Below are 22,122 nucleotides of genomic sequence, written 5' to 3'. Positions count from 1 at the left end.
GTCTCAGTTTAATATCGCAGTGTATTTTAATTCCCATTACTTTAATATTATTCTACATTTTTAGTTTTCGTAAGTAGGTACATAATAACTCAATTGTATGTCCATAAACAAAACTATAAAAATATACCATTTATGTTTTACGCAAAAATTTGTTTTGTTTTACCTCTTAAAAAATATAAAGTTGCATTTTCATTGGCTAGAATTTCCTTTTATTCACTAGCATAAATACATAATTTATTAGGAAATAGTGATTTTTTTTAGGAGTTTTCATCATCTGATAGTTCCCCGAAAAAATCTCTCAAGCGTCGTCTTTTCTTTGGAAAACCATCTTCAGGCTCCTGTGTAGGAATTGGGTGTCCAAAAGCTCCCTTAAGAGTTTTTTCTTCTTTTTTTCGCACTTCAAACGTAATGGAGAGATTTCTAGGCGTCAGTCGTTGATTATTATATCGTTTGGGACTATGTTTTGAGAGCCATCCTGACGACTTTGTGCTGCTTCTAGGTGTTTCACATTTATCCTGCTCAATTTTTGTCAAACTCTTACGCCATTTAGTCTCACTGCTTGCTACTAGATCACACTCAGGTGTCTTAGGGATCTGTGAAGAAGCTGAAAATGAGGAAATTTCTCTCTTCGATGAAACCCGAATTTTGTGTGAAAAAGTTGGATTTGTCGTTATTTCAAAAATTTCCGATTCCTCAAGGTTCAAGCTCGCAATTGGCGGTGGTGCAGATAAGTTACCCTGAGAGGGAGGCTGAGAACACAAAAAGTCTTTCTGTGAGTCATTGAATAAAGGAGGACTCGTGTTGAGAATACGTTTCTGGCCCAAAAATTTTTCCTTTTCGGTTTCACTTTCTTCAGAACTGTCAAAGAGATTTGGTGTCAGTTTCTCAGTTTCTTTAGAGTTGATTAATAAATCTTGTTTTATGATCCTCCGTCGTGTATAACGACGACGGAAAGGTGGTTGTGTAGCAAGAGGAGACGCTGGTATTATATCTTCTTCTTCCGTGCTTTGTGATACAGCTACCTTATTTGGCAAAACTTTTTCTGAGGTTTTACTCATTTCTTCTTCTGAAAAAATTAGATCTGGAGTTCCTGAGTTCGAATCAAGCGAGGATGCAGAAAACCGAACATCGAGATGATCTTCAACACAGGTCCTTTGACAAACGTTAAGGTTTTTTTGGCTTAGTATATCACATACCATTTCTTGTTGCATTTTAATTTTACTCCATTCATTGTAGCCTTGCTGGTAAAGTTTTTCTTTTCGAAGAGGGAGCTCATTTTGAAAGTCAGTACTTTGCAGCACAAGGAGAAATTTTTCTGTTTGAGACATGATTAACTGAGAATCTTCGCTTTTCATTATTAATTTAAGCCATTTTGTGTCAATGCACGGTAAAATCTTCCTGAGATCCTCAATATTCTCTCGTGGATTTTCAGATGTAATAAAAACTCGTCTTTTACATGCAATTGTATTAAGCTTCTTGATTTCATCATGCATCAGTGGCATCGAATGTCGTGCATCTATGACAATATATTGATATGTATTGCTCGATAGCAGTTCTTTGTTCAATACACCAGGTGCTATAACCGTAGTATTCTCATGAAAAGCAGTGTTTGCAAATAAAACTTTCATCTGGTACATCCAATGATTTATACCCAAAGGATTTTTGCATACGATGAGAACTTTCTCCCTGCAGTTCTCTATATCCGAATAAATAGCAGATATAAATGCCAACAGAACAGATATCTTTCCTAATCCTGATTCTCCGGCGAGAATACATCCCTGTCCTCCTTTGTAATGCTTCCAGAGAAATCTTATGGCATTCAGTTGAAAGTCTGACAGATACTCAACTAAATTCTTGGATATTAAACACCTGTCGCTAAGATTAAAATTTTCTACGTAGTGTTGCTGTCGTGTTCCCCAAACAACTGACATAACGAAGGTAACACCTACAGAGTAAAAAATTTTTTATGATAAAAATGTATTAAGTTGTGTGTTTACATTAATCCCAAAATGAGTCTGCCTCTTAATCACCTTTTCGCTTATTTGGCTTATATGTAATTTCTCACTAGACCCCAACGGCATTCGCAGAATTTCCTACTCCATTATATACTTTATGCACCTTTTGTAAATTAATTTTCACTAAAAACAGTAAAAACACTAATCTTGACACCTTTTTGTAAAAAATAATTTTTCATAGGTATGGATGGAGTTTAGATTCATAAGACAAATAATGATGCAAGCGACGATTTTGTCGAAAACATCCTCTTTGCAGCATGTGCTGGCGCTAGGCGGAATTTTGTAGACCTAAAAATCTTACCGTTTAACACTTAATATCTTTTCCCGCTTCGCCAGAAAAGCCGTAAATTCTTCCTGTTCTTTCTCTTCTTTCTTATTTTTCATGTGGATACCAAAACAACTACTTAGAAAAATTGTTCACACATACGTAATTTGTTGGTGGCTAATGTTTAATAATGCTCCCGAAAATTAAAACATGGAATACATGTATTAACGAAAATGATACAGATGGAAAGCAAGTGTTAAAAAAAAAGAATGTAATGACGAATGTCATCATCGGCTGCCATTTGCAAAATTTAACGTCATACCGATTTTCGTGAATGGATTTTACAAATCCTGCGTGTACGTGATAAATAGTGTTTCTTCTTTAAAATTACAATAATCTATTTTCTATATATTGTCAATTTGTCCCTATTATATTGTTTTTGCCATACCAGCGATTTTTAAAAGCGGATTAATCAAAGTAAAAAATCCGTGGTATTGTAAAGTTGAAGTGCTTGTTTTATGAATAAGAAGAACAAAAATTGTCAGGCAATTTGTGTTGAAAATCATCGAAAAAACTGCATTTATTATAAATTCGTAGGCATTCCGAATATCACATATTGAAGTACATATTTATATATCTATCCATATACGAAAATTGTGAGAACGTAGTTTTTTGGTGAGTTGGAAGTCTTACTTTTTCCTCTGTACAATAAAACCAAGAGATTTCTTATTGATAAGCCGACATTTTTACAGACAAGTTTTGATTTCAGTGTTTTAGAATTTCTGCTTTTTTTATTCAATAATATTAGTTTCATTAATGAGCAATGACAACAAAGTCATAGTGAAATCCGTCCAAGGACGACAATGAACTAATAATTTGTGTTTTCTATGAATGAAAAAAATACAAGAAAGTCCTCACTCAGGTGACCTCCTAATTTTTTTTCTTTTAACTTAATTAAAATATTGACTCACATGTACCATACGATTTTTAAGAAAAGTATTTATTGGTCACTATTGTGCTGAAAACAAAGGAAAGGAAGATGAGAAGCTGTAGTATAGCAGTCATGTGATACAATATTTTACGATGATGGGATCTTTTTTATGACAACACAGACGTGGCTACGTAACAAAGAATGAAAAACAAAGTCTTAATTTACAAAACAGCAACTTTATTCGGACAAAAGGAATCAGGAAGGGTACGGGTTATTAGCCCATATGAGAGTATGTTATGTTAGTAATTAAATTAATCGATATTTCAACATTAAATTACTAAATGACTAATTGAATTTATAGATAATAAAGAAAAAAAAAATGAAGACGAAATATTTGAATTTACCGACTCCCTTAACTGGAATTTTATAAATAATGTAAATAAATTTACCAGTAGCCCCCTCGGTAAAGATCACATTCCAAATGTGATTACAATAAAACCACATTTTTCCCAAGTTTTACACAGAACGGCTTGACTTCTTCAGGACTTCTAGAGGACCATTTACTGCTCAAAAAATTAATTGTGAAATGTGAATGATGACACACCTAAAATTTTCAACATATTGTAGGTACATAGATCACCAAAATTATCAATTGATTTGAAGAAATGTGAGGAAGCACAACATTCCCGCGTGAGTCACTGTTAATCCTTTCGCGATTATTTTTTTATGCTGTCTAATGAAACTTTTATATTTTCATATTTTCTTAAGCTAGAAATCTTACCTAAATAGATACTCTATGTGCTCTACGAGTTCCCACAGAACAAATTTATAAAGCTTTAGCTATGGTTTTTGCTTTCTTGTTACCAAACAGTGAATTGTAATATTTCTTTTAGCAATACGTGAATCAGTAACTAAATCATCAACAAATCTTATCATTCTTGAGTGTTCAATCTAAAATAAAAATGTGAATATTGTGCATATTACACGGATTTTTGTAAATACTGTAAAAGAACTAAATCATTATTATATTGAACCGCTAAATCATTGAGTCAACAAAGCCACTTTTTATGCATATTTTAGTTAAACATGTATGTGCAACATACCTTGAAGCATTCTTATCATATGGCGTCTTTATCTCTCAACCTACGCAAATTCGAGAGCTATCAGTAGATGGATAAGAAAATAACTGCTTCGCATTTGTTTGCTTTCTTTGTTCTCCATAAATAAATTACATAGCCTTATTGTCCAACAATATTACTTTGAGCTCTAAAAAGGTGATTTTTTTTCTTTAATAAATTATTAGAATTCTGATTTAGGTAGCCTTTGAAAAACTTAAAATTTTGAAAAGACATAAGAGATATCGAGCTTCAACAATAGTCATTAAAATATTCTAAACACCTGTAATAGAATATTATTAACGATATTCACAATATAGGTACCTGCTTACTAATTAACTAATTGAATCAAGTGGTGTCGAAGCTTTCTTAATAGCAAAATAGATAGTGAGAGGACACTCTTGCCTATTTTTTTTAGGAAATTGCTATTTAACCCTGAAAGTTTTAAAAGTGAGAATTGGAGAAATGTTCATATAGAATGATTATTTTTCTTGCATTTTCTTGCATGACTTTTTACTTTGATACCTAAGTCGAGAATGAAATTTACAAGAAAATCTTTTTAAAAATATAGTTTTTTTCAATTTTTTTACTTTACACAGTTAGTATACATACATGACTTATACGTACGTACATATATTTAGCAAGTATTGTAATCTTACAGAAGAGGTAATAACTAAAATAAGAAAATTAAACCCAGCGGAAAAATTATATTACGTAAAAATTGAATTGTGGGGATTACAATTTTCTGTGTGTAAAAAGAGCTTTTCTACGATTTCACTGTGACTTTGGTGTGAATTGCGACCTTTCTCTAAGGTAAAATTTCAAGTGCAGGCACACTAAAAAACATTTTTTTTTCAACATTCTCAGTCCATAAAAATACTTCGGAATTTGAGGGTGTACAAATAAGACTAATACAAATATAATTATTTTATAAATTATCAGAGGATGACAGGCCGCGTCCTTTTTTTAGTTTCTCATAATTTTATTTTACATTGACATCAGTCAATAAAGTCAATTATTGTCTGAATAGCAATAAAGAAGAGTGTATTGGTCCTAAATTAAAAAACTACCTGTTTCTTCTCAAATTTTTTAATGTTTGAGGAAGAAATAAAGTGCCCTCGAAACTTCACATGCAAAATAAAATTGAGAAAAATTAAAAAAGGTCTTGTTCCTGATCCTCCGCCAACACAAATAAAATGACCATTGAACCAAATATATATTATATAAATATTATGTTCTTCATAGATTCGTTGCGATTAATATTAAAATTTGAAAATTTTAGTTTAGAAACTCTACAATGTATTTTTGTTCATTTCAATAAGTATGATGATATGTGCATATTTTTTCGTTTTATAATTTTTAATTATTAAAAAAAAAACAAATTTTAGCTTGTCTGAATGACTTGGTTTTTTGGCAAGAAAAAAAGTATTTAAATCTTTTCTTTATAATTTTAGTGAATGTGGCCTCTTCTGCTTCATAAAAAAATCAAAAGCGTTTTTTTTAAGTATTTAATATAAATGAAAGCTAAATGAATCAATATTGAAATTTTGAAAATGTTTAATTGACTATATAAATTACTCATACTATTAATTAAAGAAAATAAGTATGTGATTTATTCATTTCATGTATCCGTAGCTTGCTTTTGGACAATTCTAAAAGTGTTGTATTTGTTAAAAAGAAACACAAATAAAAAACTCTCAAGAAAACATAAAAAGTAAGTTCATCCAAAAATATCTATTTGTTTTTTAATAGTTTGACTTAATACAATGAATCATTTTTTCGTTTCTACATTTTTTGTAAAGGCTACAACAGATAGACGAGAAATTTCGTCGCTTCTGATTGACCGAAAACCTCGCCGCACCGCACGAGATATTTTTCGTCCATCTTTTGTAGCCTTAAGTCTCATTTATTAAAATATCTCATTTATTGACGCCTATTTTTAGTTTTTTATTAATAAAATAAATAGATTTTCTATGTTAAAAGCCATAAACTATAAAGTTTTTATTGATGCAGGGTTGAATACTGTAGCCAAACTTTTTGATTTTTTTTCAATATCTCAACAGTATATATTTACAAATATTATTAAAGCTCAGACATAATGAATTAAACTTGTCCTATGAAAATACTTGGCTGTTCCTCCCTGTATAAACATCTTTCTTCTCTAATTAATAAAATTGCAATTTATTTTGGTTGTTGTTCTGGTATATAGGTTGGTCGAGATAACCTAGACCAGTTTTATAGGTGTTAGCTCCCATATGTTTACAAGCGAGATAAATTATTTCTTGATTTTTTTTTCATTTAGAATAAGGAGAAGTAATTTTTCTCAGTAAAATAAGGTTAACGTTTCATTTATATATCTAATATAAGTGTACTTGTAGCCATATTAATATCCATCACAAAAATTGGCTAATATCTCAACTCTTCATTAATAAATCTAACATAACGCACAAAATTGTATATTATTGCGTTGTGGAATATCACATCTATTAAGTGTCGGCGCATAGTCAATATAGTTTCCACTATATTCCTTTTTATCCAACATTTTTCATTCAGTGTCTTTATTATTTAAAAAATTACAACTACTTTTTTGAAAAATAATCGTATGATAAAGCTGATAGACGTATTTTTCTATTTTTTATCAGTGAAGAAGCAGAAGGACGATATGCAAGTAAACGTGGCGGGGATCAGGAGAAATATCAAAAATTTAGCGCACAATTATTCCGATGCTCAGGTAAGTAATAACAAATAAGGAATCAATTGAGACTTCTTTGATAAAAATATACCAACAATAATTTCGAAAAAAACATTTTTTCAGGTAAAAGTGCGAGAAGCCACTTCAAATGACCCATGGGGTCCATCGGCGACACTCATGGCAGAAATTGCCGATCTAACATACAATGTGGTGGCATATTCTGAGATTATGGCAATGATATGGAAACGTCTTAATGATCATGGCAAGAATTGGCGTCATGTGTACAAAGCTTTAATATTACTTGAGTATTTAATCAAAACGGGAACGGAGAAAGTGGCGCAGCAATGTAAAGAAAATGTTTTCGCTATTCAGACATTGCGGGAATTCCAGTATTTAGAAGAGGGAAAAGACCAAGGGTTACATGTGCGAGAAAAGGCGAAACTACTTGTAACACTACTAAAAGATGATGAACGCCTGAAGAATGAACGTGCAAAAGCCCTTAAGGCCAAGGAGAGATTTGCCCAACACGCTAGTGGCTTTGGAAGTGATGGGTCAATCGATGGGCCGACACATCGTGAATCCAGTGGATGGCATGATACAGATTCACGACCAATGAATGTTAATGATATGGAATTTGTGCGACCCCAGACTGTGGGTGAGGAGGAGCTGCAACTCCAATTGGCAATGGCCATGTCTCGCGAAGAAGCTGAACAAGAAGAGGCTAAGCGCCGGAGTGACGATGTTCGACTTCAGCTGGCACTGAGTCAGAGTGAGCAAGATTTCAAGTAAGTTGAGGAATTAGAAGTATACTAAAGGATCTTGATTTGAAAATGAAAATGTATTGATACTCTTTGTAGAACGCAGAAGGATCCACAAGTAGGAGCTACGCAATCGAAACAACAACAGAATCACCTTTTAGATTTGCTTGATATCTCCTTGGGAGCTACAAGTATTTCTAGTCCCCCAGGTGCCGTTGATCCTTGGGCAATGCCTCAGCCACCAAACAGTCGTCCTTCAGCGGCCTTGCCGGGGGATCCTTGGTCAAGAACATCCTCACCACCGGTTGACCCATGGTGTCCAGTATCTAAGGGTGCTGCTGCCTCGCTGCCGCCTAAACCTGATGGATGGCTGTCCCGCAATGAATCACCGTCTATTGCCTCAGGATCATCCAATGAGGGTTGGCTCAACACACCGCAGCAGCTAGCATCAAATGGTAATGTTAGCGGTGATCCATGGAGTGCGAAGAAGAGTTCCCCGAATGATCCTTGGAAAACAGAGCAAGAAAAAGGAACATCTAGTGATCCATGGCAAACGTACAAAGACTCCTCAAATTCTAACAGTGACCAAGCTGCAAGTGTCGATCCGTGGTCACCAGGTCACAATAAGGTACCTCCAATGGGTGCTCGTCCATCCCCCGTGGGCGCTATCATGTCCCCATCATCGGATCTCGATGAATTCGATGTTATTACAAATCGCACGAAGACCAACGGAACTAACAACAATAACTGTAAGTCTTAAACAGCTAAATTAGCACATATTCAAATTAGTATTTGATTCTTAAAATGAACCCTGTATCCAAAAGAAATCATATTTTTATGATGTAGAAAAGTATTCATAGGATTGGGCAAATTAAGTTTATAATACTCGTCGGCAGCGTCGTAGAAAAAAGAAAATTGTGACTAGAAAAACACAAAAATTTCCCAAGATCGCGGCACTATCGTCTGCCTACCCCAGGGGGTTATTCCCGATTCATAGATGATAACAATATAAAGAAAAAATAATCAGGAGTCTTAAAAAATCGAATAAATTGTTTATGTATCATTTTATATTCCAAATAGCCTCCATTTTGGAAGAAATGGATCCGCTGTCATCATCACATAGTAAACCTCCACAAAAGACCCCGCAGTCGTTCTTAGGAGAGAACTCTTCACTAGTGAATTTGGACAACTTAATCAAACTCCCAGTCCCTAATACAGCAATGAGTCATAACAACCCTTACAACCCATTCAGCGATGTAACTGGGACACAGCCGAAAAATGCTTTCCAGCAAAATCAATCCGTAAGTGTCAAATACCATTTTAATACGAAACTCCTATTAATATTGATTTTTACGGAGTAAATGAGAATAAACCACGCAAAATTCAAAGGAACTTTTGTGGATATGGAAATTCTATTATGGAAGAGTTCTCTCTAAAAAAATATAACTTTTGCAAACTTGTAAGTTACTAATGAACTTACATTTTTCAAAGATATATCGTTAATTGCGAATGAGACTCATTCCTTTCTTTACTCATTTTCATATTTTAGATATATAAGTAAATATAATAATTTTTCACTATCTACTTTTCAAAATATATCATTCAATTCAATTAAATGTATTAATATCCATGGAAATGGACTCTTATGTTCGAATATAAGTGAATATTTTGTAGATAAAGGAAAAAAAGAACTCCTAAATTAAATATGATCAAGTTAAACACAAGTGGTGTAGTGAATAAACGTATTTTTACGCAAAATACTGCAAAATCGACATGATATTTAATTATTACCGCAATATTCTTACTTTTTTTCTAATGTATACTATTAGTTTACTTACCAAACACGTGACAATTTATAAATTCAATTTAACTAACCCTGTGCCAACGTGTATATTAAACAGGTTCCGTCCATAAATCAGTTAAAACAGACTCCGTTTCCAATTTCAATAAGTCAAGATCCATGGACGCCTGTTAACAACTCCACTAACAATTCACAGCAAGTGAGTTTCAGTTTCTTTCTACACTATCTATTCCCCAAATCACGGTTTCAAAATGTTCTAATAAAGCGTAGATAATATGTTGAATCAAATATATTTTTAAATATTTATTATATGATATTCCACATCTATAAATTTTTTTTTTATATCATGGAGAAAATATAACAACTGGTACCTAATGCTATATCACTCTTAAAAATACTCTGGTGGAATAAATAGCCCGCTGAAGTACTTCAGTCAAAATAGCCTCATTTGGCTGAAGTAATTAGCCAAAAGAGCTGGAGACTTCAGCGATATGCTTCAAAAGGCTGAAGTAATCAGCCGAAAGAGCTAGAGTACTTCAGCGATATGGTTCAAAAGGCTGAAGCAATCAGCCAAAAGTGCTGGAGTACTTCAGCGATATGCTTCAAAAGGCTGAAGTAATCAGCCAAAAGAGCTGGAGTACTCCAGCGATATGGTTCAAAAGGCTGAAGTAATCAGCCAAAAGTGCTGGAGTACTTCAGCTAGATGGTTCAAAAGGCTGAAGTAATCAGCCAAAAGAGCTGGAGTACTCCAGCGGCATGGTTCAAAAGGCTGAAGTAATCAGCCAAAAGAGCTGGAGTACTTCAGCGAAATGGTTCTAAAGGCTGAAGTAATCAGCCAAAAGAGCTAGAGTACTTCAGCGGTATGGTTCAAAAGGCTTAAGTAATCAGCCAAAAGAGCTGGAGTACTCCAGCGGCATGGTTCAAAAGGCTGAAGTAATCAGCCAAAAGAGCTGGAGTACTCCAGCGGCATGGTTCAAAAGGCTGAAGTAATCAGCCAAAAAAGCTGGAGTACTTCAGCGATATGGTTCTAAAGGCTGAAGTAATAAGCCAAAAGAACTAGAGTACTTCAGCGATATGGTTCTAAAGGCTGAAGTAATAAGCCAAAAGAACTAGAGTACTTCAGCGATATGGTTCTAAAGGCTGAAGTAATCAGCCAAAAGAGCTGGAGTACTCCAGCGACTTGGTTCAAAAGGCTGAAGTAATCAGCTAAAAGAGCTGGAGTACTCCAGCTCATTTTGCTGATTACTTCAGCTCTTTGAGGTACGTTGCTAAAGTACTCCAGCTCTTTTAGCTGATTACTTTAGCCCGTTGAGCTATGGCGCTGGGGAGTACTCTAGCTCCTTTAGCTGATTACTTTAGCCATTTGAGCTATGTCGCTGGAGTACCCTAGCTCTTTTAGCTGATTACTTCAGCTCTTTGAGGTACGTCGCTAAAGTACTCCAGCTCTTTTAGCTGATTACTTCAGTTCTTTGAGGTAAGTCGCTAAAGTACTCCAGCTCTTTTAGCTGATTACTTCAGCTCTTTGAGATATGTCGCTGGAGTACTCCAGCTCTTTTAGTTGATTACTTCAGCTCTTTGAGCTATGTCGCTGAAGTACTCTAGCTCCTTTAGCTGATTACTTTAGCCTTTTGAGCTATGTCGCTGGAGTACTCTAGTTCTATTAGCTGATTCCTTTACCCCTTTGAGCTATGTCGCTGGAGTACTCTAGCTCTTTTAGCTGATTACTTTAGCCCTTTGAACTATGTCGCTGGAGTGTTTTGGTGAAAGGAAACTTTCACTGAAGTACTCTGGTGGAAGAACTCTTTGACTGAAGTAATCTGGTTGAAGAACTCTTACACTGAAGTAACTTTGGTGAAATAAATCTTGTACATAAGTTTTGTGGTGGAAGAAAAGTTCCACCGAAGTATTTACTTTGATTGAAAAAATCTCGCTGAATTACTTTGGCGAAAGAAATCTTCCACTGAAGTAATTTGGTGGAAAAAATCTTAGACTGGATTACTTTGGTGAAACAAATCCCTTACTGAAGTACTTTGGTGAAAGAAATAGTCCGCTGAAGTACTTTGGTGAAAGAAATGGTCCGCTGAAGTACTCTGGTGAAAGAAATGGTCCGCTGAAGTACTTTGGTGAACGAAATAGTCCGCTGAAGTACTTTGGTGAAAGAAATGGTCCGCTGAAGTACTTTGGTGAAAGAAATAGTCCACTGAAGTACTTTGGTCAAAGAAATGGTCCGCTGAAGTACTTTGGTGTAAGAAATAGTCCGCTGAAGTACTTTGGTCAAAGAAGTAGTCCACTGAAGCACTCCAGTCAATTATATTTTGACTGGAGTACTTTGGTGGAAGCTTTTGGCTGAAGTACTTCAGCGTTTTTTCATATATTTTAGCTAGAGTATTTTTAACAGTGATGTAAATTAAGAAAAATGGGGAATTTTTGTAATTCTCCTTCCGGTGAGCGTCGAATAATTTTTATTCAGCAATTAAAATATTTGAATTGCCAGAGCTTTCGACACCCTGCGTGTCATCCTCAGTAGCTTTGGAGGATAAATTTTATTTAATTCACATCAACAATAAAGAACGTTATTCACGAGGCATAGTGTAAGTCCCCCGAATGTAACCAAATCGGAAAGATTTTCCGATCACGCATTTTTTATTCGCCTCCCATTCCCACAATATTGCATGGGACCACCTGGATCATCCCTTATTTTGTAGCTTTTTTAATCCTCTTTCATTTGGTATAGCACTTGCAGGGGAAATCCACTGGGAAAACACGCTACAGAATAATTTTCCAAAGTTAAGTACGTTTTCGCATTGGAGAAAAAGAGATGGACAATTTTTTTCTAGGGGAACATTCTAGAAACATCAAAGAGGAGAAATCGTTTATCTCTTTTCTTCCAACGCGAAAATGTGCTTAACTTTGGAAAATCATTCTGTAGCGAGTTTTCCCAGTGGATTTCCCCTGCAATTGCTATACCAAATGAAAGAGGATTAAAAAAGCTACAAAATAAGCGATGTTCCAGGTGGTCCCATGCAATATTGTGGGAATGGGAGGCGAAAGAAAAATGCGTGATCGGAAAATCTTTCCGAATTTTCACCTTCTAGTGCATTTTGGAAAATGGTTTTAATATATAATATTAAGCATTGATATAGCTTTCATTTGACACCAATCGCAATATTCTACAATTGCTAGAAATTGAGAAATAAATCTATATAGGTTAAACAGAAAATCGGAAAATTCGTAGGTTTCCCAGCGCTTTTCCGGGAAATGACTACGCTTATTTTGAACCTTTAATGATCCCCTACAATAATTTAAAAACCAATTTTGGTTACATTCGGGGGACTTACACTATGCCTCGTGAATAACGTTCTTTAAAAGCGTAATGTAAAAGCGGCCCATGTAATCTTGTAATATACATACAGTCGTGTCATGTCATGACTGTACTATGAGATTTGGAAGTTATTCACGTATGTGGAATATTAAATAATAAATTTATCAGTTTTCGTGTTAGAGAATTTTTGCAAACATTTTTTTTATTTCACTTTTTCTATGTGTTCATTTTGTCATGAATAGTAGTTTTCTTGTTTTGAAACGATTAGAGTTTATTTTTACCAAAAAAAAATCAAATGAAAGATTTAAGATATATCCTCTTAGTCAACCCTAGCCCCCTATCACATGTGAGCAAAGTTCATTTAAATCAATAATAGGAAAGCCAATATTAGTGGGGGGGAAGTCAGTAGAAGTACTGTATATAGTACCCCGACAAATTATTAAGATTTTTAGGTGGAAAACACCTAATATCGTGAACACCTTAAAGAGTTCCTTTTAGGGAAAGATATAAAATACTTTTACCATATAATGTTATACTTATTAGTCCGCCAATTGTAGGTACCTATATAGATATCTTTCAGAATCTGTTTTATATGTAAAAGTTATTATTTTTATGCAATATACCCAATATACAGCTGTTTATGTAAACATCAGTTTATTTTAAATCATATTTTGATACATTTCGATTATATTTAATTCTTTTTTCTCATCTCTATACTTTCTTTTTATCTTCATCTAATAAATGCATGCAATGATTATTTGCGAAATAAAATAAGATCAAATCATTTGGCAATCCGTTCTACGATGGCGAATTTTTGCAACCGATAATTCAGCCAGATATAACACCGGTTAACAACAATTGCAATAATTTCTATGAAAAATTTCATGATGATAAAGAGAATGGAGATAGCGATCAAGACAATTTCTACTTTAGTAGATGCAAAAAGTTTAATAATATCGAAAATTATTTTTCTGTGAGTACAATTTGTTTCGTAGAATTTTTTTTTCATTTTTTTATTTATTTTATTTATATTTTTTTTTATTTAAATGATATTGTGAGTTTTTTTAATGAATTATTGTGTTTTTATATAGGTATAAGTTGCCTAAATTTGAAAATATAGAAAGTAATATTTGCACGTTGAAATTTCTAATACTGTAGATACAATCCAGGAGTTTTATTAAGAATTTACAATCCATTTTTTTTACAGAGCTTTTATAATCATATTCAGATTAAACAGTAATTAAACATATTTCGTAAAAAGATAAAAGTATTTAAAAAAAAATTGAATATTATTTCTATTTATAAAGGAGTCAGTGCGTTGTAAACTCTAAACTAAACTCCTATATGTATGATTAATATATAATTTACCATGCAATATATACAATGTGTTATTATGTAACTCTAACAACATTTTTTCTCTGTTTGTGCTGCGTCTATCTGCGGATAAATTAAAAAAAATTAGCAAACAGTGGGAGCTTGGACACTAAAATAAACTGAAATAAATTATTATTGGTAAATTAAAAAATTTGATGATTTTTGCATGAAACACTTATCACATACGCATCACTAAAAAAATAAGTTATTTCTATTTTATAGAAATAAAACCTCAAATGATTTCTTAATTTACCTGAATATATCTTTTTTTAAATAATAAGAAGCAATACTTTCCTAATACAATTTTATATATGTTTATTTTTTCTAGGACAACATGCCATGGATACAAAATCAGAAGAAAACAGAAACAGCACATTCATCCTCGAATCCTTTCCTGTCATAAAATGTAGGACGAATGCAAAATACAGATTATCTGCAAATATTAATCGATTTTGCATTTAAAATTTCACAACCAGTTTTAAAAACAAAAAAAGAAGTTTGGATTATTGCTGAGAAATTTTCAAATCACGTGCTGCTATTCAATTATTTGTCTATTTTAAAGATATAATATAAAGAAAATCATATTCCCTTTTCAAGATGCAAAATTTAATAAAAGAAATTTTACGTGTTTTTGCTTACCTATTTAAAAAAAAAAAAAGATAATTTAATTGAAAAAATAGAATTTTTAAGCAGTAAGAAACACAAAATATGCCTGATATAAAACGGAATTACAAATTATTGATTGGACAAAAATATACAGAAAATCTTAAAAAGAAGAAATAATTATATGTAGTAGATTTTTATACATTTGAAAAAAAAGCAACAAAAAGTAAAATTATTGACTTTGATAAATTTTTGGATAATAATAATATGGAAAAAATATTTGAGTGGTTAATTCAAAGTCAAAAAATTAAATTCACAGTGATTTTAAGAGATATATTTCACTAGTAAAAAAAGGTTATTTTGTATTTTTCTGTTTACATGCAAATGTAATATTTTTAAATTAACACTTTATGAATTTTTTTTTTAATTTCTTTATATAATAGGTGTTAACGGAGTATATTATAAAAGGAAAAGAATAATGTTACGATGAAAAACAATTCAAACTAATCTATATAATAATTTTATTCTTTAATTTTACAAAACAAAAGATTATAGTTAATGATTTTACTGCTGATTGCTAAATAAAGTGAATATAAATGATTATTGTAATACATAAAAAAAAAGTTGTTTGATTTTTTTCAGTTTAAAAAATGAAGGGGAATTGAGAGATACGAAATTCAAAATAATTGGAAGGTGTTATTTTTTTTAAAGTTTATTTATCATTCTAAAAACAAAGTCCTTATAAGGATATCGTATACCTAACCTATTTATGACACGTTTGGATAAACAATTAAATTACCATTCTAAAAAGATATATAAAATTTTATTTTTTATTCAGATTTATTGTGATCAAATAGTATAATGTGATTTAAATTTTTCAAATTCCTCGTAGAAAATGGATCTTATTGAATTTTATTCAAATTTTCATTAAAACAAAAACATTTTTTTGGTAAATTTTGCTCAGTTTTATAGTTAAGAGCTCCTTTTTCGCCTCTGTTATCATTAACGTTTTCGAGAACTAAAACTTTGCACCTACATTATGTAACTTTATATTATACATCATCCACGCATATTCTTATATTAACCTGTATGATTTACTAAAATGTACATTTTTTTCAAAACCTCTATGTGGCCTTACACACATTAATCCTTTTTTTTACTTTTCCTTTAACCATTGAAAATCTGCCACAGAGAAGTAACATTATATAGTTAACATTTTTGTATAATCCATGAGACCATAATATAGACACTTTACTATGCTTATTTGACATACCTGAAAATGCTATTCAAACTATTATTCTAATATTTTGCAACCTCTGTAACTATTTCATGTTGGGGAAGTAAAACACGGGATTTGACCTTTGGAAATACCTCGCTTTTAATAAATACTATCGGAGAGGTAAAACTCCTTCCTCGGGTATAGCCCGAAATTGTCCGAAATTGTTTAAAACAAACACTATACTTTCTCGACAAGTAGGTACATTTAAAGTCTGACGGTCTCCAACTTATAGAATAATAAGTTACCCATGCCCATTAGCCAAAATCGCATGTGCGTTAATAAAGACTAAGAAAAGGAATGCAATTTGTTGGTCTGTTGTAACTTATATGTTTATACTGTAATATTTCCAATTATTTAGAGATATCGCAATGGAAAATACAAGAAATTGGTGGTCTCTTTATTGTTCTTTTTAAAAGTTATTCTTTTTAAAAGAATAACTATTTCAGCTTTCTCTTTTTTTTTCATGCTCACATGTGTCAACGATGACTAGATATTCGCCGTATAATATCTTCAATAAATCTCCTCAATCACTTCCTTTTCTTTTTGTTAAAAAAGTTTTCATAAAAAATAAAATGTAGAATTCAAAAAAAAATATTAATTGTTTTTTTTTTTGTAAAGTTTACCTAATGTACTTTTTGTCCAATATCAAATCTCATCTGTCCAATTATATAACCACCCTGGAAGATAAACAAAAACCATATAGCTACACTGAATTTGTTTATTAACACATTGCTATTTTTTTTGGAATCAATTAGAACATACTGTTACTATTAGTATCATTTTATACCTTTATGCTTATACATAGCTCCCTTGGACATAAACGACAACTTATCAGACAAAAAGTCATTAAATTTTTATTTAAATTTATGTAACCTGAATGAGGTCCCGATATAAATCGTAATCATAATATTAAGTATATTTAAAAAATATAATTGAAATGAAAAAAATGTCTTTAGAAAAAATATCCGATTCTTTGTCACATTTTTTGTGTTCTCTTAGTGTGCAACAGGAATCTTGATTGAAATTCGACAAGAGTAATCAAAAATCAGAAAATGGAAAGATACTTTTAATTTAAATATTCATATTTAAACAACGCATATACACAAAACATTCATTAAAAAAAACCAAAAAAAAAAAACATTTAAATTTGGATGACCATTTGATAGGATCCCTTAATAATATTATCCTTTCAATGTCATAAGATAATTTCGAGTCACCTAATAGGTAATGTGAAATACATATTAGGTTTTTAACCAGTTTTTATTTCATATAAATTCTACTAAATCTCTCCTCACTACCCAGTTTATCTTCATCTGAGACAGAAACGGCAGAGAGCAATAAAAAAAACTATTCATTAACCCTTTTAAGTTTCCTAAAATTGTGTGTATGGTATAATTAAAACGCTTAAAATTATCATCCCAGTCGTTACATCAAGTTTGGTTTTCACATATCTTTTCTCATACAATTATTTTTCATGGTAGAACATGTAATCTTTACCTATATAATTTTTGTAGTCTCACTTCAGTCATTGTGGACTAAAATGTAGACTTCTCAATAGAATAATATAGGAAATTATTTTATGAATTTCACAAAAGGTATTCTTTTAATGTAAAATAATTGTTGTGTAACGATGGGATTATCTTAACCGTTATTTTAACAAATTTATCATTTCAATGACCTTATTTCTATTAGCATAAACATATGCTTTCGCCTCCCACATCATATTGATTAGCTTCTGATCGTTTTTCTCATCCATCGGGATATCTTCAGACAGTTGTGGATTGAATCTGTAAAAAAAAATTATTCCTAAAGTATTTTTTAATATTTCTTTTAATGTTTTACCTGAAGTAGGGAACTTCAATCATGCTGCACCATGCCCTAGCTCTGTCCACAACTCTACCGTCAGATGCAGTCGCTTGATCTACGAGCAAATTGCCTATGGCTGAAATTCCGTATGCTAACTTAGCTGTGTCCCAAATGCTATCTGGGCGAAAAACATCTATCTCCTTAAGTTCAGTCACAGGAATCATTCCAGTGCCCAAAGATACCACAACTGACACGGGAATAGCTTCTTTTTCACGTCCCACGCTTCGGAGAGCCATATTGTATTCATGTATTTCCGTCATGGCATCCAATGTTGGATTGTTGGCAATTAAACCGCCGTCCAAGAAACGTCCGAAAGCTCTGAAATAGGAAGGTGCAGCTCCTGTGGCTCTAGCTGCTCGCCACACAAGTTGATCTTCTGGAGCTGGTGGTGGTACTCGTCTATTATCTGTAAAAATAAAATATAAAATATGAATATAAATACTAACATCACACATCATAAAAAAAGTTCAAACAAATCAAAGTACAATATTTTTCAAACTCACTTGTAGGTGTAACGATACCTAGAATATCGCTTGCACTTTTGTAATTCCGGAAAAGGTGTAAATCAACTGGTTTCCTGTCAGCCATTACTCCAGTTACCATGATTTTAGGTGCTACGATATCGGTCATTGTAGTGAATTCTCCTAAGTTATCTTTCAACATTGACTCAAGGTGTTCACTGGCATATGGGCGGGAGCCTACAAATGCTTGTTCTTTCATCTGTAGATAAAGACACATACACTGTCTCATTGTCTTTCCAGTCGCCAAACCAAGGGCAAGAATTCCTCCAGTACTGGTCCCCGCCATCCAATCAAACATATGACTTATAGGTGTTTGTGAAAGTTTTTCCATTTCCAAAAGCATCTGTACAAGTACTAGACCCCGGATTCCACCACCATCGAGGCAAAGAAGACGTCCACGTTTCTCAGGTTCATCATCAGAAGTCTTTTTTGACTCTTTTGGTTCTGTATCTGCAAAATTGGAAGAAGACGAAGACGAATCCAAATCCAAGAGTGGAGAATCAGAGTGAACAATTGAAGGTTCAGTTTTGGCTACTTTTGGTGTAAACATTCCCAACAAAGCGTCCATAACACTCTGACCACGTTGAACGGGAGTTGTGTCCACAACTTGACGTTGCTTTTCCAGTAAATCTCTGCATTTACTTAGACTAGGTCGATTTCCACGCACTGTTGTGGCTAACATTTGTTGTATGTGTTCTCGCGACTCTGGGGACTCAGGTGTTGCCGGAGGAATCCCATTGTATGTACCTGTGGCATTGCATCCCGGAGGGCATTTTGTGCTCGATGGGGGACACCTCTTAGCCCCGACAGAATGTAAAATATATAGAATCATATCATCATTAGATCCAGAAGCATCTTTCCCCACCATGTGACGCGGAGTCTTTCCATCCTTGTTTTTCATGTTTATGTCACACCCAAATACTACAAGACATTGCACAATGGGTACCAATTTTTTTTCGACGGCAATATGGAGTGGTGTTTTTCCATCTTTATCTTTAAGATCAATTTCGGCTTCGTGAGACAGAAGAGCTACGCAACAATCTAAGCGATTTCGCCCTACCATGATATGCAATGCGGTTCTACCATCAAAATTAAGAGCATTCACGTCTGTCCCACGTTCAATAAGAGCCTCAATGATCTCACGCGAAGAGCTCCAGTGCAGTGGTGTACCTCCGTGCTTCATGTCTTGCGTTACAAGTTTATTGGGATTAGTTTGCATCAAGTCCGCCACCGAACTTGCGTGCTCCGTTTTTTTGCTATAAACAGTACTAATATTGCGGGCGGATATATTCACATCCGCTCCTGCTAGAAGAAGTGCTTTTACGCACTCCGGCTTATCTGCTAAGCATGCCAGATGCAGTGGTGTATAGCCATCTGTATTGCAATGGTTCATATTCACAGTGTCCTTGGCAGCAAGGATATTAATAATTTCCTTTGTTGTACTGGCTGCATAATGATATACTGAGCTACTATTGTTATCTAAATGATCAATCTTGCAAAGAGGTAGCAACGTCTTTACCATCTCTGTATTTCCGGCCATTACAGCAAGCTAGAAAAAAAATAATTAAACAACAAATGAAATTGAATTATGTAGGTATCATTAAACTTACTTGGAGAGGTGACATATAGTTCTTGTGGTCTGGATAGTCGATAAATTCGAAAATCTTCTCATGAAGTACGTATTCTGTGAGATTGAAATAAGCGACGAGATGAGCCAAAGACCACGATGGATTTTCAATAAGTGCATCACATATCTTTTGAAGACCATTGACATTGTACCACTGAAATTGAATAAAAAAAAAATAAACTAATGAGTTAACATTACGGCTCTACACAAACTACTAGACCCATTTTTTTACCAAACATTTCTCACAATCCTATTTACTATTCATGACACTGATATGTTTTTTTTTAAACAGAATAGAAATACTAAAATATTTTTCCCTTCTTACTTAATCAATTTGAATGTCAACTTATTCAAACTTGAAGGAGTTTGAATGTCATACGCAAACACTTCAAATTGTATTATTCTTAGGATCTTAAGGTCATGATCAGCTAACTTATAATGATTATTATGATTACTATACCAAAGAATAATAAAAATTATCATTACTTCTTTAATAATCTGGACAAATACTGGCAATCGATGCACAAAAGCGTTGAATTTTTCTTCTGCTTCATTTTGCGTCTGGGCACGATAGAGACTGAAGGAAGTACTTGTGCCCTCACTGTAGGGTCGATTGAGTACTATTTCATAAGTTGTTTTCTTATCTATTTGTCCCGGGAGTGGAGCATAAAGCACCATTGAATCATCTCTGTGAAGTACTTGAAGATTCTGTAGGGCATCCGTCTTAATCTCCTGCACTTTATTCGGAGGAGTATCACCTCCTAGAAGTCGCTGCAGAACTGCAAGAAAATTTTAAACGATATTTTTCAATGAAATAATATTTTCACCAGATCATTCTTGTGTCGTATGCATGTATAAACGATTGTGAGAAGATAATGAATCACAAACGTACCTAAACCAGATGCAAGTGCCCCAAAACCAAGCCAAGCCATTTTTTAAGATTTTCTAATAAGATTTTGCTACTAGCAATATATAGATATATTATTGATTGATCTCTGTTCTCTACGTATTCTAGATAAATTCTTCGGCAGAGGTCAAGATTTTCTAGTGATTACGTGAAAATAGGAAAAGCATCTGAATGCATCAGAATGATTCTATTGATGTGCAAGTCACATGATTGATTCCGGAAGCGTGAAAATCAGGGAAGATTCTTGAACACAGTTTTGGCATACAAAGAAAATAAAATAGTCCAGATTATAGTAAGTAATGTGGAATGGCTCACATGTATGATAATATTTATATGGTTTGAAAAATATTAAATTGTATCTCACCAGTTAACATTTATGCTTTTGCAAATAGATTAAAAAGAAGTATAGGATCCAGATCTAGAGGCAATTTTTGAGACTTTACACAAGAAATTAATTTAGCGAAAAATATTGTGATTTACGGAAATCTCTCGCTATCTTTTTCACGTTTTAAAGAAACGCAATTGAAACATGTTTTGCGATGATGCAATGTTTCCCGCTAGTGTCTGATGTGGTGTCAATAAAAAAAGATTTATCACGCATCATATTATTTTCATTTTGTTGATACCAAAAAAAAAAGAAATACCTAAAAATCTTCTTGAAGTTGTATATCCATGTCCATTGAATATTTTGACAATACAGATAATCTGAAATATTGTAAGTCTAGCAAGTATTTTCCAAGTCTTCTCTATTTTATAAAAAAATGTATTTTTTTTTAGAAAATGTTTTTCAAAAAAATAGATTTCAAATCAAAAAGTACCACACAAGATCAGGAGCTAACGATCCTCCTTTGTATTGTAAGCCTCATAGGAATTGGAATCTGTGTGGCATATTTATCTTACGGAGAAAATCTATATTCTGTTGGTGCGTTTTGGACATCTCCTGTTCTCGTAACACTTATCTGCAATGAACTGGGAAAGTATTTTCTCTATAGAATACTCTATCAGGATGATAAGAGTCTTAATTTGCGAGAGAGTGCCATAGCAAG

General features: G+C 33.1%; 2 protein-coding genes across 13 annotated transcripts; one reads left to right on the top strand and one right to left on the bottom strand.

The window, feature by feature from the left end:
* The first annotated feature begins 1,830 nt into the window (after positions 1 to 1,830).
* On the top strand, positions 1,831 to 15,280 carry LOC129793360 (epsin-2). Of its 11 annotated transcripts, none has more exons than XM_055833307.1 (9): positions 2,553 to 2,955; positions 5,962 to 6,040; positions 6,969 to 7,057; positions 7,142 to 7,803; positions 7,876 to 8,525; positions 8,857 to 9,077; positions 9,678 to 9,776; positions 13,675 to 13,872; positions 14,362 to 14,624. In XM_055833307.1, coding segments are annotated over exons 2-9 (1,950 nt in total). In that variant the 5' UTR covers positions 2,553 to 2,955; positions 5,962 to 6,039; the 3' UTR covers positions 14,392 to 14,624. The 11 variants fall into 11 exon arrangements, with proteins under 11 accessions (XP_055689288.1, XP_055689292.1, XP_055689282.1 ...); XM_055833309.1 differs by having other exon boundaries at positions 2,565 to 2,955; positions 5,781 to 6,040; XM_055833308.1 differs by having other exon boundaries at positions 2,565 to 5,647; positions 5,781 to 6,040.
* A 1,579-nt stretch (positions 15,281 to 16,859) lies between these two features.
* On the bottom strand, positions 16,860 to 21,631 carry LOC129793349 (85/88 kDa calcium-independent phospholipase A2). Of its 2 annotated transcripts, XM_055833276.1 has the most exons (7): positions 21,441 to 21,568; positions 21,062 to 21,319; positions 20,656 to 20,948; positions 20,153 to 20,323; positions 18,525 to 20,091; positions 17,998 to 18,427; positions 16,860 to 17,942 (listed from the first exon to the last, which is right to left on the bottom strand). In XM_055833276.1, the coding sequence occupies exons 2-7, from the start codon at positions 21,099 to 21,101 to the stop codon at positions 17,804 to 17,806; spliced, it is 2,640 nt and encodes an 879-aa protein (XP_055689251.1). In that variant the 5' UTR covers positions 21,102 to 21,319; positions 21,441 to 21,568; the 3' UTR covers positions 16,860 to 17,803. The 2 variants fall into 2 exon arrangements, with proteins under 2 accessions (XP_055689251.1, XP_055689252.1); XM_055833277.1 differs by lacking the exon at positions 21,062 to 21,319 and having other exon boundaries at positions 21,441 to 21,631.
* Between the last annotated feature and the right edge of the window lie 491 nt (positions 21,632 to 22,122).

The sequence above is a fragment of the Lutzomyia longipalpis genome, chromosome 3 (genome assembly GCF_024334085.1).
Source record: "Lutzomyia longipalpis isolate SR_M1_2022 chromosome 3, ASM2433408v1".
Taxonomy (NCBI): Eukaryota; Metazoa; Arthropoda; class Insecta; order Diptera; family Psychodidae; genus Lutzomyia; species Lutzomyia longipalpis.
This window is presented reverse-complemented; position numbering and strand designations above follow the sequence as displayed.

Coding starts and splice junctions, on each gene's coding strand:
- LOC129793360 (XM_055833307.1), top strand. Junction 8,526..8,856: donor CGGAACTAACAACAATAACT/GTAAGTCTTAAA, acceptor TATTCCAAATAG/CCTCCATTTTGGAAGAAATG. Junction 9,777..13,674: donor CCACTAACAATTCACAGCAA/GTGAGTTTCAGT, acceptor AAATAAAATAAG/ATCAAATCATTTGGCAATCC.
- LOC129793349 (XM_055833276.1), bottom strand. CDS start 21,101: ATGGCTTGGCTTGGTTTTGGGGCACTTGCATCTGGTTTAG. Junction 18,428..18,524: donor AGGTATCGTTACACCTACAA/GTGAGTTTGAAA, acceptor TTATTTTTACAG/ATAATAGACGAGTACCACCA. Junction 17,943..17,997: donor ATTGAAGTTCCCTACTTCAG/GTAAAACATTAA, acceptor TTTTTTTTACAG/ATTCAATCCACAACTGTCTG.